Genomic DNA, 19,004 nt, shown 5'->3' with positions numbered 1-19,004 from the left:
GAGGCAACCAACCTATCACAGACAGAGTTTAAAACACTAGTTATAAGAATGTTTAAAGAACTTAGGGAAAACTTGAACAAAGAGATAGTAAGCATAAAGAAGGACATACAAACCAAAAGAAGAACCAGTCAGAAGTGAGGGATATAATAACTGGAATGAAGAATATTCAATAGCAGATTAGATGAAGTAGATAATAGAATCACTGATATAGGATCAAGATAGTGGAGTAGGTGAATTAGATGAAGCAGATACTAGAATCATGGGTATAGGGTCAAGATGGTGGAGTAGGTAAATGCTGTGCTCACCTCCTCTCAGGACCATATCAATTACAGCTAAACCATTGAACAATCATTATTGAGAATTGCCTGAAGCCTAGCTGATCTACAACTATGGACATACAAAAGAAGCCACCTCAAGACTGATAGGAGGGGCAAAGATGTGGAATGGGCCACACCCAAAATCATGTGTGACCATTAAAAAATCACATGAGGGATTTAAATCACACAAGGGAGGGATCTCTCAGCTGCAAAATTTCCCTACTGAGGAGTGAGGGATCCCAGCCCAGGGTTTCAGTGCTGGGGAGAGAAGTCTGCATAACTTCTGGCTGTGGAAACCAGCAAAGATTGTGGCTGAGTGAGATGGAGGGCAGCTGAACTCCCAGGCGCTCCCCTAAAAGGGATCACACATGGACTTACTCGTTGACAGACTCACTTGCTCTGAGCTCCAGCACTGGGGCAGCAGCTCAAAAGGCACCATACAGGGAGGAACTGAATTGTCCAGCTTCAGGGTGAGCAATAGAGGAGCAGCTTTCTCCCAGATGGAGAAGCTGGCAGAAGCCATTGTTTCTTTGTCCAGCCCTCCCTGTCCCTGCGTGCAGACACAGGCAGACACTACATCTGAGTCTCCATCAAACCAGCTATCACCTTTCATCTGCCTTGCCCTAGTGATCCCGAGACCCCACTCTACCCAACTTTTGGGCACACCCAAGCAACTACCAGTGGCTTTTCCATGTAAACAGCCTGCATTGGCTCATGCTGCAGGCTTTCTTAAAAATCTCTCAAAGGTTCACAAAACCCAAACAAACAGCAGCTGGCTTCTATGTGTCCCATACCTCTGGCTAAACACCCCTAAGCCTGGTACTAGCTACAGCTGGCATTAGTTCGTGGCTTGGCCTCTCAAGGCACCTCCAACTACTGTGCAGGTGGGGGCCATCTCTGGATTGTTTTATGGCTCATGCCAGGTGGACCAGGGTAGGGCACTAACTGCCACTGAACTTGGCCAGCAGCAGGTACCCGCCCAGGAGGCCCTGGGGATGGCAGGCCCAGTAGACAGCTTTGGACTGACCTGGAGTATCACCCAGTCACCTCCAAAGATGACATACAGAAAGGCCAGAATAGGCAGGCACCAAAGCCCCACTAAAGTGAACCCTGCTTTGTATGGTCACCTCTGCACAACAGCTCTCCCACTGTAGTCACAGCCAGTCCTCACAACCAATCAGCCTGAGGATCAATCCCTCCCACTGATGTGTAAACAGCAATGAAGTCTCAACTACAACAGGAGAGCACACACAACCCACACAAGGAACACACCTGGCTCTGATGACCAGGGAGACTACACCACTGGGCTGCACTGTACACCAACTACATAAGGCACTCTACTAAGACTGGGAGGTATAGCAGCCCTACAAAAAAAAAAAGAAAAAAAGTACAGGGAGGCAGCCAAAATGGGACACAAAGAAACATGTCCCAAATAAAAGAATAGAACAAACCTCCAGACAAAGAACTAAACAAAATGGAGACAAGTAATCTACCAGATGCAGATTTCAAAACACTAGTTATAAGGATGCTCAATGATCTCAGGGAGAACTTCAATAAAGTGATCAGAAACATAAAAATGGAGATTGAAAACATGAAAAAGAACCAGTCAGAAACAAAAACTACAATAATGAAAATGAAGAATACATTAGAGGGAATCAACAATAGATTAGATGAAGCAGAGGATCGAGTCAGATATTTAGAAGGTAAGGTAGCAGAAAACACCCAAACAGCAAAAAGAATCCAAAAAATGAGGAGAGTTTAAGGGGTTTCTGGGACAACATCAAGCATACCAACATTCGTATCATAGGGGTACCAGAAGGAGAAGAGAGAGAGCAAGGAATTCAAAACTTATTTGAAGAAATAATAACTGAAATTTTCCCTAATCTGGCAAAGGAAATAGATATACAAGTCCAGAAAGCAGAGATTCCCAGACAAGATGACCCTAAACAGACCCACATCAAGACACATTATAATTAAAATGCCAAAGGTTAAAGACAAAAAGAGAATTCTAAAAGCAGCAAGAGAAAGACAATGAGGAAACTCCCATAAGGCTGTCAGTTGATTTCTCAATAGAAACTTTGCAGGCCAGGAGGGTGTGGCAGGAAATATTCAGTGATGAAAAACAAGGGCCTACAACCAAGACTACTCTACCCAGCAAAGCTATCATCTAAAATTGAAGGAGAGATAAAGAGCTTCCCAAACAAGAGAAAGCTAAAGGAATTCATTACCACCAAGCCAGTATTACAAGAAATGTTAAAAGAACTTCTTTAAGCAGAAGAAAGAAGAATAAAAACAAACAAATGAAGATCAAAAATATGAATAATAAAATGGCAATAATTATGTACCTAGCAATAATCACTTTAAATGTAAATGGATTAAATGTTCCAATCAAAAGACATAGGGTGGCTGAATGGATAAGAAAACAAGACCCATACATATGCTGCCTACAAGAGACCCATCTCAGATCAAAAGACACACATAGACTGCAAATGAAGGAATGGAAAAAGATATTTCAAGGAAATGGAAACAAACAAATGAACAAAAAAAACAGTGTAGTAATACTTATACAACACAAAATAAACCTTAAAACAAAGACTATAATAAGAGACAACGAAGGATATTACATAATTGTAAAAGAATCAATCCAACAAGAGGACATAACACTGGTAAACATCTGTGCACCCAACATAGGAGCGCCTAAATATATAAAACAAATATTGACCAACCTAAAGTGAGAGATAACAGTAACACAATTATAGTAGGGGACTTTAACACCCCATTGACACCAATAGCCAGATCTTTTAGACAGAAAGTCAACACAGAAAAAGTGGTCTTAAATGACACACTAAACCAGATGGATTTAATTGATATTTTTAGGGTATTTCATCCCAAAGCAGAAAATATACATTCTTTTCAAGTGCACATGGAACATTTTCCAAGATAGCCCACATCTTAGGTCACAAAATAAAATAAGCCTCAACAAATTTAAAAAGACTGAAATTATATCAAGTGTCTTCTCTGACCACAACTAAAATATAAACCTAGAAATCAACTACAAAAAAAAAAAAAAAAAAGAAAAGAAAAACACACAAACATATGGAGGCTAAATAACATGCTACTAAACAATGAATGGGTTAAAAATGCCATTAAGAAAGAATTCGAAAGATACCTTGAGACAAACAAAAATGAAAACACAATGACCCAAAAATCTATGGGAAGCAACAAAAGCAGTACTAAGAGGGAAATTCATAGCAATGCAGACCTACCTAAAGAAACAAGAGAAATCTCAAATAAAAAGTCTAACTTTACATCTATACTTCTGAAAAAAAACAGCAAACAAAGCCCAAAGTGAGTACAAGGAAGAAAATAATAAAGATCAGAGCAGAAATAAACAAAATAGAGGCTATAAATAAATAAATAAATACATACATACATACAAAAGATCAATGAAACCAAGAGCTGGTTCTTTGAAAAGATAAATAAAATTGATAAACCTTTAACCAGACTCATCAAGAAAAAAAGAGAGAGGACCCAAATAAATAAAATCAGAAATGAAAAAGTGACAACTGACACTACAGAAACACAAAAAAATATTTTAAATATTATGAGCAATCATATGCCAAAAAATTGGACAATCTGGAAGAAATGGATAAGTTCTTAGAAGCATACAATCTGCCAAGGCTGAAATAAGAAGAACAGAAAATTTGCACTGACCAATTATGACTAATTAAATTGAATCAGTAATCCACAAGTTCCTAACAAACAAAAATCCTGGACCAGATGGCTTCACAGGTGAATTTTACCAATCATTCAAAGAAAAATTAACACTGATTCTTCTCAAACTAGTCAAAAAAAATTTAAGAGGAGAGGAGGCTCCCAAGCTCATTCTACAAAGCCACCATTACCCTGATTCTAAAACTAAAGACATTACAAAAATGAAAATTACAGGCTGATATCCCTGATGAACACAGATGCAAAAATCCTTAACAAAATATTAGCAAACAGAATTCATTACATTGCAATACATTAAAAAGCTCCAACACCACAATCAAGTGGAATTTATTCCTGGTATGCAAGGTTGGTTTAATATCTGCAAATCAATTAATGTGATACACCACATAAACAAAATGAAAAATAAAAATCGTATGGTATAACAATTGATGCAGAAAAAGCACTTGACAAAATTCAGCATCCATTTATGATAAAAACTCTCAGCAAAGTGAGAATAGAAGGAACATATCTCAACATAATAAAGGCCATATATGACAGACCCACAGCTAACATCATACTCAATGGGGAAAAGCTAACAGCATTCCCCTTAAGAACAGGAAGAAGACAAACATGTCCACTTTCACCACTTCTATTCAATATAGCACTCAAAGTCTTAGCCACAGCTATCAGACAAGAAAAAGAAACAAAAGGCATCCAAATGGGAAAGGTAGAAGTAAAAGTGTCATTATTTGCAGATGACAAGATACTATATAGAGAGAATCCCAAAGCACCAACAAAAAACTATTAGAATTGATAAATGAATTTAGTAAAGCAGCAGCATACAAAATTAACTTTCAGAAATCGATTGCATTTTTATACACCAATAATGAACTATCAGAAAAAGAAATTAAGAAAACAATCCCATTTCCAATTGCATCAAAAAATAAAATAAAATAAAATACCTAGGAATAAATTTAACCAAGGAAGTAAAAGACCTATACTCAGAAAATTATAAGACATTGATGAGAGAAATTAAAGAAGATACAAATAAATGAAAGCATATACCATGCTCATGGATAGGAAGAATTAATATGGTTAAAATGTCCATACTACCCAAAGCAATCTATAAAGTCAGTGTAATCTCTATCAAATACCAATGGCATTTTTCATGGAACTAGAACAAATAATCCTAAAATTGATATTGAACCATAAAAGACCCCAAATAGCCACAGCAATCTTCAGAAAGAAGAACAAAGCTGAAGGTTTCATGCTACCTGATATCAAAATATACTACAAGGTCATAGTAATCAAAACAGTATAGTATTGGCATAAAAACAGACAAATTGGTCAATGGGACTGAATAGAGAGCCCAGAAATAAATCCATGCCTATATGACCACTTAATCTATGACAAAGGAAGCAAGAATATACATTGGGGTAAAGACAATCTAATCAATAAATGGTATTGGGAAAACTGGACAGATACATGCAAAAAAATAAAACTGGACCATCTTCTTACTCCATATACAAGAATAAATTCAAAATGGATTAAAGACTTAAATGTAAGACCTGCAACCATAAAACTCTTAGAAAAAAACATAGGCAGTAGACTCTCAGACATTACCCTTAGTAACATGTTTAGTGAGGTATCTTCTTGGGCAAGGGAAACAAAAGAAAAATAAACAAATGGGACTACATCAAATGAAAAAGTTTTTGCACAGCAAATAAAACTATCAAAACAAAAAGACATCCTACTGAATGGGAGAAGATATTTGCCAATGATACATCTGATAAGGGGTTAACATCCGAAATTTATTTTAAAAACTCATACAACTCAACACCAAAAATAATAATAATAATAATAAATCCAATTAAAAATGGGCAGAGGACCTGAATAGACATTTCTCCAAAGAGGACATACAGATGGCCAATAGATATACAAGGTCTGACAATTAAGTCCACCAACTTGTTGCAACAATGTTGCTAACCTTCCAGAGGGATTATTCATTACGAATTGGTACCAACTGGACAAACAGTTAACCAAGTTTACTAGTTGGAAGTGCTGAAAAGGCTGCATGAAAAAGTTAGGTGACCTGACCTTTTCATCAACAGTTCAGGGCTCTTGCATCACAACGATGCACCAGCTCACACGGCACTGTCTGTGAAGGAGTTTTTGGCCAGTAAACAAATAACAGTATTGGAACACCCTCCCTACTCACCTGATCTGGCCCCCAGAAAGACTTCCTTCTTTACCAAAAAATAAAGGAAATATTGAAAGGAAGATATTTTGATGATATTCAGGACATCAAGGGTAATACGATGACAGCTCTGATGGCCATTCCAGAAAGAGTTCCAAATTGATTTGAAGGGTGGACTAGGCACTGGCATCAGTGCATAGCTTTCCAAGAAGAGTACTTTGAAGGTGACTGTAATCATTCAACAATGAGGTATGTGGCACCTTTTCTAGAATGAGTGTGAGAACTTAATTGTCTGACCTCATATGAAAAGATGCTCAATATCACTAATCATCAGAGAAATGCAAATTAAAACCATAATGAGATACCACTTCACGCCTCTCAGAATGGCATCATCAATAAATCAACAAACAACAAGTGTTGGCGAGGATGTGGAAAAAAAAGATTGCAAATTGGTACAGCCACTAAGGAAAACAGTATGGAGTTTCCTCAAAAAATTAAAAAATAGAACTACATATGACCCAGCAATTCTGCTCCCGGGTATTTATCCAAAGAAATCTAAAACACTAATTTGAAAAGATATATGCCCCCCTATGTGCACTACAGTGTTATTTACAATAGCAAAGACATGGAAAAAACCAAAATGCCTATTAGTAGATGATTGGATAAAGAAATTGTGGTACCTATATACTACGGAGTATTACTCTGCTGTAATAAAGAATGAAATCTTACCATTTGTGACAACATGCTTAGTGAAATAAATCAGACTGATAAAGACAAATACCATTAATCTCTCTTATATGTGGAATCTAAAGAACAGTATAAACAAACAAAACAGATCCATAGATACAGAGAACAAACTGATGGTTACGAGATGGGAGAGGAGCTGGAGGGCTGGGTAAGACAGGTGAAGGAATTAAGGAGTACAAATTGATAGTTACAGGAGAGTCATGGGGATGTAAAGTACAGTATGGGGAATACAGTCAATAGTATTGTAAAAACTGTGTAGTGTCAGATGAGTAGTAGACTTATTGGGGGGAGCACTTCAAGAATTATATAAATGTCCAACCACTATGCTGTACACCAGAAACTAATATAAAATAATATTGATGTCAACTATAATTTTCAAAAATAGTCATGGGGATACGTAGTGCCGCATGGAGAATATTGTCAATAATGTTCTAATAACTATGTACATTGTCAGATGGATAGTAGACTTGTTTGGGTTACTACTCTGTGAGTTATATAAATGTCTGACTACTTTGTCGTTTTGTATGCCTGAAACTAATAACAATAAAATAAAATATAATTCTCCTGTGATTGCAGACAATTGATTGACCAAATAAATAAATAAATAAATACCAAATAAAAGTATCAAAAAGAAAAAAAGACAACTAATGTCTAATAGAGTACTTATCACATGTACGTTGTTTTGCATGCTTATCACTTTAATTCTCATAATAACTCTATTAGACCAGCAAAACCATTGTCCCCGTTCAACAAATAAGGACACTATGACGTAAAAGGTTAGACAACCTGCCAAGGACCACAGAAGAGGAAGTAGAATTCTGTCCAGTGATCTCCAAACCGGAATCCTTCAGCCACTACCTCATAAGGCCTGGCTCAACATGCTTTAATTTTAGAAAGGAACTTATGTAAATGCATATAAACGTTTAAAATCCAGGTTACTAATGTTTTGCTTACCCAGCCATAACGATGCCAATGCCTTAAGCAAGCTATATGTTCTCTTTCCAGGCTGGTCTTCAACTGTTATAACACTGACACTGTCCCATGGGAACCACCAATATCAACAACACATTGTGATTCCCTTTGTCAGTCTACCAGAACTAAGTGTTCTTCTTATCTCGGAAGTTTCCAATTAGTTTTATTTCACTCTTTCAGAATACCGAGCTTTCCCCCATCTAATGATCTCTTTCCCTTCTGAGCACCCGTGGTACCCTAACTATCTGGGTGACTGATTTGTCATTTAAAGGTTACTATTTAATGTCTAGTGTGAGCCAAGCAATGTCCCAGGTGTAGGTCATCACCAGGCCCTTGTCATAGCGGAGGAAGCAGAGGCTCATTGATTTGTCTGAAGTCACACCACTAGTGAGTAGGCAAAGCTGAGAATTGGATGCAGGCCTGTCTTAAGGGAAAACTCAGTCCGCTGTGCCCCATACAACTGTAAACAGAAACTCACCTTTCATACCTATGTCCCAATTCCCTAAGTAAAATTGAGCCCCTCACTAGGCCAAAACCATATCTTCCATATGTTTGAGTTCCCAGAGCCTGCTGAAAGTCAAGGGGAATCCTTTAGCATCCTTACCTGTGGAAAGGGGGCCTTGCTGCTAACAGGTTTTCCCAGGGAAGCACCAGTAAAGGTGGCCTCTAGCCAAGGCAAAAGGCGTGATTTGATTACTTCCAAACTATCATTACGTCCTCCTAAAAGAATCCACAAATCAGGTCAATGAGAGAAATCCAACCACACCAACTCAAAGAGCATGAAGAAAAGAGGGAGAGCCGCATGGGCAAGCTCTGGCCATTCTCACCTTCTTGAGCTGTTGCAGTGAGGATTCCAAAGAGTTGTCCTTGCACTTTGGCAACTTGTTCGATGAGTTCGAGGCAAACATTTAAGTTTTGATCACATGAGTTTTTCTGCAAAGCCAAAGCGGTAGGCATCAGTAGACATAGTTCCCTTTCCTCCTGGGCACACATTGCTTCCTAACATTTTCCTCAGCGTCCCTAGCAGTTTGTGCAGCCATGTAACTGAGTTGCGGTCCATGGGATGGGAAGAGATGTGTGCCGTTTCCAGGTGTGACCAGAAGAAAACCTCCTGAGCGATTCTCTTCTTTCTCTCTCTTTCCTCGTCAGCCAGCCAAATGCAGAGGACCCAGCAGAGGACCCCAAGGACATAAGGGATGGTGGAGCCACGAGATTTGGAAAGCTGTTCATTGAACATTCTAATGACTGTTACCTAGTAGAGAAAGCTTTTTGTGGATGTTAAACCATTGAGATTTGGGGGTATTTTTAATAGCAATAACCCTGACTCCTACTCAATGGAATTCTACAAAAAGTCATTTTATAAAGTGAATAGACCCTAGAACACAATACACACCATTGCTTCCTAATTTACCCGCTTTGTTGGTTCTGTCCTCTACCTAAGTTCAATGTGTGCATAAAGAACACCACTTGTTAACAGTAAGAAGGTACTGCCGGGTGGAGGATACAATGGTGAAGACGACAAAACGAGGGGCCAGGCCACATGGTACATGCAGACGAGTGCGGGAGACGGGAGCACGGACGGTTACCTGCAGTGGAATGTAAGTCTTACTATAGGGCGAGCACAAGGGCTACTCACGAGCCATTGTCGCGGAAAGTCGGGGAAGACTTCCGAGAGGTGAGAAGAAATTAGGCAGACTTGGGGAAAGGGGTGATTCGAGTGGCTGTGGAACCGTCTAAGCAATAAGAGCAGAACATGAAGAAGCCAGGAGGTAGGGCTTAGCTATCATCCTGCTTTTGTCGTCTCCTGGTGAACGTTTAACGTTTCCTAATTAGCCAAACTTCTAATTGATCCTAACACTAAAGGAAAGAACACAAATACAAGCAACAAACAAATAACATGGGTGTAAAAATGCATAGACTTAAGCCATAATAAGGCACTAGCCATGGGTGCCTCCTGGACACTACGAGTCTTGAGATAGGAAGCGGGTTACAAGGAGGATAGAAACGAGAATGAAGAGGAAAAGTTTAGATGATCTCCATGCAAGAGTTTATAAGTTTACAAAATGCACATCTGTGTCATCAAGGGAAATGGTTCAAACAGGCAGTGAGCTCCCTATGGAAGGAGGCTGGGCCTGCCCTGTTCCTGCCCTGTATTCCCAGCCCTGCATTCCAGCGTCTCTATATATGCAAACTCAATAATATGTATTGGATGGATGAATAAACATGAGATAATTCAGTCGTTTTGGATTTGTTACGCACTTCCTAAGTGCCGGGCGCTATTAATACTTTCCATATATACCCAGTTAATCCCCACAATATTATGCTAGGAGCTGTGAGTGCCGTTGTTATCATCCCCACCTTCAGATGAGAAAACTGAGATGCAGAAAGGTGAAATAACTAGCCCAAGGTTACTTAGCTAGGAAAATACCAGAACTGCGGCTAGAACCCAAGCTGCCTCGTGTAGAGCCCGTGCTCTTACCCACTAAACTATACTGACTTTTAGACGGTGATTAGTGCTGGGAGTAGAGGGAGGACTAGCCGCTGCGACAAAGAATGAATGGGGAGGGCAGCCTGGGAAGGCCTCCTCCGCACGTAAGTGGTTTCCCACGCTTATCACACACTAAGCCCTGGATGCAGAGACAGGAGAAAGAGCGTGTGGGCGGTGGGAACAGCAGGGCAAAGCGCTGTGGCAGGAAGGACTTTGGCCACCTTGTGAACCAAAAGTGGGTGCATGTGGCCGAAGCCCAGAAGGTCAGAGAGGTTGGCAGGACAGAGCCTGGAAGGAGTTTGGATGGAATGACTTATCATAACCTAGGGGGCAACTGCAGGTTTACTTTCCTTGCCTGGTAAGTAGTACCTGGTGACCAGCTCTGTTGTAGCGCTTATTTCTGTTGTGGCCATTTGTTTCTGTCTTACCCTCTCTGCTTCTCCTAAGAAGACTATGAGATTTTTACAATTGACTGTGTTTTTCATGTTTGTATCAATTGCCACTAGTATCCATAGCAAATGGAAGGGCCCAACAACGTTTGATGGACGAATGAATGAGTGACTTAACAGCATAATATCGACATGATCAGAACACCGGGAACCCACAGCCTGAACAGCGCCCTCCATTCCTTCCTCATGAACCAGCAGCCCCTGTCCTTGCTCTTTAACTCCTGCACTTACCACACTGACCTTTAGCTCCCCTGTTGCAGCCTTTTGCCCCCTGGCTAGACCGTGCCATGTGCTACGTGGACAGAGAATGGGCATGGGAGCCCAGCAAACCTGAATGAGTGTCTCAGTTCTGCCACTTGCCACAAGTTCTGTGTGATCCTGGCACTTAGGAGGTATGTAACAAATCCAAAGTGAGTGAACTGTCTCATGTTTATTCATCCATCCAACACATATTATTGAGTTTACCTACATAGAGAAGCTAGAATACAGGGCTGGGAATGCAAGAGTGAACAGGGCAGGCACAAAATAATGCATATCAGCACCTCAGAGACAGGAGATGTCCAATATTTGGTCCCTATGAGGTGGTATGTGGTAGCGAAAGGAGCAATGGGCTTCGGAATAAAGCAGACCTTGGTTCAAATCTGCTTCTCCACTAATTAGCTGCATTCCCTTAGAAAAGAAATTTCAAATATGAAATTGCCTCTGTTTACTCGTATTTAGGAAGAAGTTGATCTCACGAGCTAACTTAAATACAGAGCAGAGAAGGGACATAATAATTAGCAGTATTACTGTGGTATTATTATATGCCCCTAGGCCTTGCCCAGTATCTGGTACAAAGTAGGAACCTAAAGGAATGCTTGTCAAATGGTTGCATACACAACTTAGATAACAGAAGAGAATATACTGTCAGACAGTTCCTGTTCCCAAGACATGTCACAACATGCTGCAACTTCTAACACAAAGCATCGCACAAGATACTCATGTTTCAATAGGGTCACGTTACTCTACTAAACGTGTACTCGCACATGATAAATAATTATACTGCCTCCTCATTCCAAAGCACAGACTTTCAAAGTTCATTCATTCACAAACCATTGAATTCCTATTATGTGTAAGGCCTTGGGTTGGCACTTCTGGACACAAAGCCACGTTAGAGAAATTAAGAATAAAAAATAGGTTGCCTGCTGTCATTGAGCTCACTAGCTGGGGAAGTGGAACGAAGAATGGAAAATACACAGGGGTTAAATATTACCTTAGAGTTTATTAAGTGCTCTAGGTGGGCAGTGAGCTATGGAAGGGACAAAGCACACTCCGATAAAGGGTGAGGGGTGAGAGGTTAGGGCATCACAAGCAGAGGAACAGCAGGTACAAAGGCAAGAAGCAGCGAGGTACATTACAGGGGAAAGTGGAACACAGGGTCCAGAGACCAAATAATGAAAAATTCAATTTGCCACATGAGGAGTTCTGGGCTTTATACCATCATTAAAAGATTTAATGGGGCAAGTAGATGAGGATGGGTATGACATGGTCAGATTCGCTTTGCATTTTAGGAAAATCAGTCTGGCAGAAGGAGACCAGATAGAGTTTGGATAGAGAGTGAGTCTGGCTGAGATGCTGAGGGCTGCGGAGACGTCAAGCGTCCCCTAAAGCTCCTATCTAGGCCCCAAATCACAGCTGCGTCAGCCAAGGTACCACTGAGGCAGGACTTGAGGATGCAGCTGGGAAGTTTGGAACCAGATACGAGGTGTGAGCAGGATGATGCTGTTTGGGGACAGTCAGTGTCTGCAGGACCTTCCGATGGAGATTTCCAGTCATGATACCTAACAGTTATTGAGCACCTACTCTGTGCCAGCCAGGCACTGTGCTAAGGGCTTTAAATACACTTTCCTTTAATCCTCAAAAGAACCCTGCAAACTGGATGCCATTCATCATCCCAACTTCACACATGAGCAAAACAAAGGTCTTAAGTTATTTGGAAGAGATAGTGTTTGAGCTGGAACCTAAACCCATTCCTGCGGCCTCTGACACTGAAGTCGAGTTCTCAACCATGATGTTTTACCAAAAACAGCTGGAAAATCAGCCTAGCTCTCAGAAGAGAGGTGGGGTGGGGGATGTGGCATTGGAAGCCTTCAGCAGAGGGACAGAGTGGAAGCAGCCATATGTGTAGATGAGATCATTAGGGAGAGTACAGAGTGGGGAGAAGGCTGAGGGCTGGGCAGAGGGCAATTTTGCTAATTCAGAAGTGGACTGAGGAGGAAGGGCCAGTGAATGAAAACCAAAACAAGAGCGGTAAGAAATTAGAGGACAGCCAGGAAGAAAGATGAAGAACCAGGAAGGCAACCAGGAGCCAAAAAATGCTTCACTCGCGCATTTATGCTCTCAACAAATCCCTCTGGAGGGAGCTACTGGGCACTGCAGGCGAGGGACACAACGATGAAGGAGTCAGTCTCTTGCCCTCAAGGAATTTATAGTCTAAGACAAACATGTCAATAAATGCAAAACCAGGTACTATTTGCTATCATAAAGGTAGGACCAGATTTCAGTGGTGAGGCTCAAAGGAGGACGTGGTAAGAAGCCAGGAAGATTCAGGAAAGCCTTTACCTGAGGAGCTTGGTGGGCTCCTACTCCAAGAAATTCTAGTTCTTTGAGCGTGAGGCCTGGGAGCTAGAAAATTTTTTGAAACTTTCTAGATGATTTTTATGTGCAACCAAGATTGAGAACCACGGCATTAGTGGGAAGTGAGATCAATTTAGTAGGGCTCAACCAGCCCCCCACCAAGAAAAATTAAGAGATAACAGAGTATATCACAATTACTAAAGATTCGTGAAAACTTTGCTTCAGTTACATATACATAAGGGTGTATATGTGTTATGTTGTGGAGTACAATGCATTGATTTCTGTGGGTAAGTTTTTAAAGCACTGCCTCGGGGATAGTGCTTTGCTCTGTGTTGAAAATCACTGGTCTGGGAAATGAGGAGCCAAAAAAAGTCACCCCTCAAACAGCTATATCAAAGTTGAATTGGAGGTCGGCAAGGAGCAACGCAGGGAAATCAATAGAAATATGCCATGTTCTAGATGGGAACTTAAATAACCTTCAGACTTAGTCTACGGCTTTGAGCACATGGGAAAGCAAGAGGTAACAGAAAGGAGTAGAACATTAAGGAATATAACTACCAACATTATTAGCATATGCAGAACTTGTTCTTTGAAAGCTACCAACCCCTGTGCAACAGAGATGGGCTACTAGCCTCCTTTTGTAACCACGATGGCTGTAAAGATACTGTGAGTCCTGCTGGGGACAGAATTCTCTGGACAGCAAGAAGCTACTATTACTATACCTGGGTCTCCTCCTTGGCTGCAACAGGTATTTTTGCAACAAACTTCGCTTGAGATTTGCCCTAAACATACCCTAGAAGTTGGTTTTCCTGCACGTGTAATAAATGATGCGAGCTTGAATAAGAGCAACAGTAGCTAGAGGGGAAAGGTGGGAGGCGTTTGACAGATATTGAAGAGGTAGAGTCCTCAGGGCTTGATGAACCCACTTGTGAGGCAGAATGGGGAGGGAAGGGCCCAGGTTTCTGGACCCAGGACTTGGGTCTCAGGGGCTATCGCCCAACCAGAGGCCACACGCGGAGAGCCAACAAGACTGGAGAGAGGATAACTAGTCCTGCGTGGTTCGTGCTGATTAGAGGAGGTGGAGCTTCCACGTGGAGCTGTCTGGAAGGCAGGTGGGCACTCACATCAGGAGTGATGGAGAATGGCGCATGCTGCAAATAGATTTGGGACTCACCAGCATCTGGGAAGCAGCTAAAGCCATACAATTTGATAAGATGTGCCAATTGCTGCAGAGAAATAAAGGAGATAAGGACTAGGAAAAAACGAGATTGGACTTGACTGACAACCAGGTGGCCTCTAATGACTGTTAGGAGACCTGTTCTACCAGAATGATGGGGGGGAGGGGTACTCGATGGACTTCCAGATTGTTCCATGATGAGGAACAAATGGGAGTTGAAGAAGCTAAGGCAATGAGGACAGAAGAACAGATTCCTCTTTCAAGAAGTGTCATAGTCACAGTGTGGGGAAAGAGCAACAGGACAGAAACATTGTTCCCATCCCTTCAGTGTCACCACTCTCTTGCCCAAGCAAAAGCTCCTGACCCATTGAGCCTAAATGTTGCCTAGTTTCCAAGGTCCTTAATTTCCTCCAGCGACTCTCTCCACTCCAGTCATTATCATGCTCTGCCGTTGCACATATCATGTGTGCACCAGGATGACCACCAATCCTTTAGTGCCTTTCACTTCAGAATCTTTGCCCTTGTTTACTAAATGCGCCAGCGTAGTTTACAAGAGGCTGATTCATATCATGTGTTGCCTAAAGTATCTTCTAGCCCTGTCCATTCTCCCTAGAGTTCCCAATATCCCCATCATGCAACAGCTAGAGAAAACTTTCCAAAACACAGCCCAAACACGTGTCCTCTCTGCACAACGTTTTTAGTTTCGCCCCACCGCCCTCAGGATCAAATCCAAACTCCTTAACACAGCATCCGAGTCCCTCCACCCTCTGGCTCCACCCCACCCCACCTCCTCAGCCTCATCTCATTTCCACTCCTAACCTTTTCACACCTCCTAGCTTTCTGCACATGCTATTTCCTCTACCCTTTGTTCTCTTCCCCAATGGGAAGTTCATCATTACGATGCACTTGACATTTCTATTCCCAGCACCTAGCGCAAACAGGTGCATTGTAAATTCTGAAAAAAATATTTGTTGAATAAATTCATAAATGCACTGCAAAAAAGTATAGAGTGCCTCACCCAAACCTTTACACATAGCAGAAGCTCAGTAACCATTTGTTGAATGAATTATTAAGCTCTTAACAATTGGTTCAGTTCTTGGTTGAACAAGAAGGGATTCTCTGTGGCTCTTTCACCAACATTCTCAATAACCACAAAAAAGGGAAACAATTCTGCAAGTTAGGTGTCCACACGAAGCTGTCCCTGAACATCCAGTGGGATCCAAGCTTTAAAGGCCAAGTAATGCAATAATCCAGCATCTCTTTAATAACTAAAAGAAAATGAGTCGGCAATGTTTGCTGTTGTTTTTATGATTTGCTTCAATAGCCACCATATTGGGCAGTGCAGATACAAAACATGTCCGTCATCACAGAAAGTTCTATTGGACAGCTTTGCTCTAGAAAGAACAAGAAGGCCAAGAATTGCTAGGGCAGATTGAGCAAGGAGAGTAATAGATGAGGTCACAAAGTTTAAAAAAACACAATTGCATAGGAGTTTGATGGCCATTTTAGGAAATGTGACTCATTCTGAGTGAGATACAAGTCTGGAGGGTTTTGCTAGAGGAGTAATTTGATCTGACTTGACATTTAGAAGAATAACTTTGGGTTATTTGCATAATAACCCAGATGAAAGATGATTGAAAGTGGACAAGGGTGGCAGCAGTGGAAGTGATGAAAAGCGCTGAGGTTCTGTGTAAATTTAGAAGTTGGTACCAACACATTATGCTGGTGAAAAGGATATGGAGTGGTTCTTAAGACAAATTAGGAAAAAGGTCGGTGTTTGGGGCATAGGAGAGGCTAATGTTGGTTTTGACTTTGAGATGACAGCACAATTGGAAATATCCAATGGGCAATTGGAGAAGTGAGAATAGGCCCTGAATATAGCTATGAGATTCATCAGCTCACTTATAAGAGCTGAAGCAGGAATGAAGGTAGAAGGTAAGATTTCTAAAGTCTGGCCCTTGAACAACAGCCACAAGAGGAAGTGGATTAAGGCACGGAGACAAATAACAAATATAGAGTCTTAGAAGAATGGGAATATCAACAGTCAAATGTGACAGAGATGCCAGAGAGTTGAAGAAAATGATGGGCACATAATTTGGAAAGACACCGGTCTCTGAGAGTGCAGTCTTTACTACGTGTATGTGGGTGGGTAGTGGGCAGAGCTAGGTTGAAATGGTTTCATTGAGAACAGAGGAATGGGATGGACCACTGTTAATGAGAAGGGAAAGTACAATAAACTTGAGCATTTCTCAGTACTTACAGGTAGTTTCTAAAACAATCATTTAATTTGGTCCAGCTATATGCTAGTGTCATTTGTGTTAAATGTTGTCTTGTGGCAAACTAAATAGTCTTTTTAACATTCAGAGTTTATTTAGGCCACAGGGCAATAAAACAAATTTTCTTTCATTGAGATTGTTTTAAGAAGGGTAAATACATGTATCAAAATTTGTTATTCTCAACCTTTTGAGTCCAAGTAGCAAGTAGGCACTTTTAAAGGTGGTGGGGGAAACACAAGGCTTTTGTGATAAAGAGGGAAATTCTAATTTTCCTGCAATCTTGATAGAGAAGGAATAGTCAGTGCTGATTCTTTAAAAGTGGGCAAAGGGGGCAAACACTAGGAAGGAAGGCTAAGGAGAAAGCCGTGGCTGTTCTTTGAGCTCCCTTCCACCTCAGGTGTCCTGGTTAAGGGTGAATGGGAAAGTCCAAGGGTCTCAGGACAGCAGCCAGTTCCATTTTTCCTGGTAGGGTTTCAGAAACAAGCTGATCTAGACTCAAAAAACTGAGATCAGAAAAGGAACTTTATGTATCATATAGTCCAGACTCTCCCATTTAACAGAGAAGGCACTGAGGCCCAGAGAGGTTAGATAAATGGCCCCAGGTCATTCAGCTAGTTCTACACAGAGCCAGATCCTAGAATCTAGGAGGGTGGATTCCACATCCCCAGCTCTGTCTGCGTCACCGTTCTACTTGCTACGTGGACTCTCCTATTTAAGACGGACTGACCGAATGTAAAGCAAATTCAGCACTGGAGTTCTGCTTTCTGGAGGTGGGGAGAAGTAATGGGAGCCGGAGAGGGGATTAAGAAGACTTGAAGAGGCTGGCTTCTTACAAATGCCCTGGCAACAGGCCTTCTGAAATCTGCCTTGGTGTTTTAACTGTGCCAGCATACCAGTGAAACCGCAACGTTGACAAGTGTCCGTTTCACTCACTCTGCTCTGGGTAATAATTCCTGGGTATATTGTAAAATCTGTCCTGATACAACCGCTGAGTATCTCCAAGAATAGGAGGTTTATGGAGAAGAAGGAGGAGGGTTATAATTCGAGTTGGGGGTAGTGAGTGGATTGCTGGCGGAGAGAAGGGGAGGGAGAGTGGCAGGCTTGACCAGACCCAGGTCAGGTAACAGGTCTTTCCCGTTGCTAGGGCCACCAGCGTCCTTAGTTACCACTAAAGTGACAGCGCTCTCTACTGCTCCACTCCGAATCCCGCGCTCCGCCGGCCGCGCCACCCCAGCGCCGCCCCGCGCGGTGGCGAGCAAAGGGCGCTGGCAGACACGTGCCTGTCCTTCTGTCCCCGCGATCCCAGTCTGAGGCTGCGTCCCTGCTCGGAATCACAACCGCCACGGCTTTGCAAAGCAGCCACCTGGATGCCAGCCCTAAGAAACCTCCTCTGAGGGCTGTACAGGGACTAGAGGGAGGGCGACCCGGGGGTCTTCCACCCCGACTCACGTTGTAGTCCCTCAGCCAGAGCTCTAGCTTGTCCTGCATCGATCGTAAGGATTCGCTGGAGACTAGTTTCCTCAGGTTTTCCGCCATCGCTCGCTTTTCCGCTCGGCCCGGCTCTGGGAGATGGAGACGTGGAGGGGACCAGTCGGTAGCCGACGCAGGACCTCGGGGTGATATGGCGGGAAGAGTGTTATCTTCCTGAGGGGCTCAGAGCGCGGCGGATATTTCCATCCTCCCCCGCGGGTCAGACCTGGCAGGGTTTGGGGAGCAGGGGGGAGGTGCCCTGAGCCACCGCTGCCGCGCCTCCTCTGCTGCCCCGCAGTCTCCTGACTCCCGGGCGGCTGCCCAGAGCCCGGCCATAAATACCCGGGCGATTATTAAACAAACCTTGACGTGGGGGGGCGGATGCTAGGGACGCGCGCCGCTGGCGTCGTGGCAACGCCCGGATCGCCACTCAGCCCGCACTGCGCCCTCCACTCACCTGGAGCCCAGAATCCTCAGGGTTCCTGGGCACCCGCCAGGGAGCGCAGTGTTGCTGCTCCTAAAGCTGCGGCTGCTGGCCCAAGGCGAGGGCGCCTCCTACCGCAGAGAGTCCTTGCTGGGCCAGG

At 42.5% G+C, this 19,004-nt stretch overlaps 1 protein-coding gene across 3 annotated transcripts in view; it reads right to left on the bottom strand.

Annotated features, from left to right (window-relative positions):
* SPATA18 (spermatogenesis associated 18) overlaps nucleotides 1-18,775 on the bottom strand; it is a 43,067-nt gene extending 24,292 nt beyond the window's left edge. For 2 of the 3 annotated variants that reach the window (XR_012493739.1, XM_074324680.1), the window contains exons 1-3: nucleotides 18,400-18,628; nucleotides 8,772-8,877; nucleotides 8,549-8,664 (exon numbers count right to left, since the gene is read on the bottom strand). Coding sequence is in view for 2 of the 3 variants with exons in the window: in XM_074324680.1 (XP_074180781.1) it covers nucleotides 8,549-8,664; nucleotides 8,772-8,877; nucleotides 18,400-18,486 (309 nt within the window). In the remaining variant the exon portion in view is untranslated. Of the gene's footprint in view, nucleotides 1-8,548; nucleotides 8,665-8,771; nucleotides 8,878-18,399 lie in introns of all 3 variants that reach the window. The other variant, XM_074324681.1, reaches the window with a different exon arrangement.
* Between the last annotated feature and the right edge of the window lie 229 nt (nucleotides 18,776-19,004).

The sequence above is a fragment of the Rhinolophus sinicus genome, linkage group LG02, assembly GCF_036562045.2.
Source record: "Rhinolophus sinicus isolate RSC01 linkage group LG02, ASM3656204v1, whole genome shotgun sequence".
In the NCBI taxonomy this organism is placed as follows: Eukaryota; Metazoa; Chordata; class Mammalia; order Chiroptera; family Rhinolophidae; genus Rhinolophus; species Rhinolophus sinicus.
Note: the sequence above shows the minus strand (reverse complement) of the source record. Positions and strands in the feature narration are given on the sequence as shown.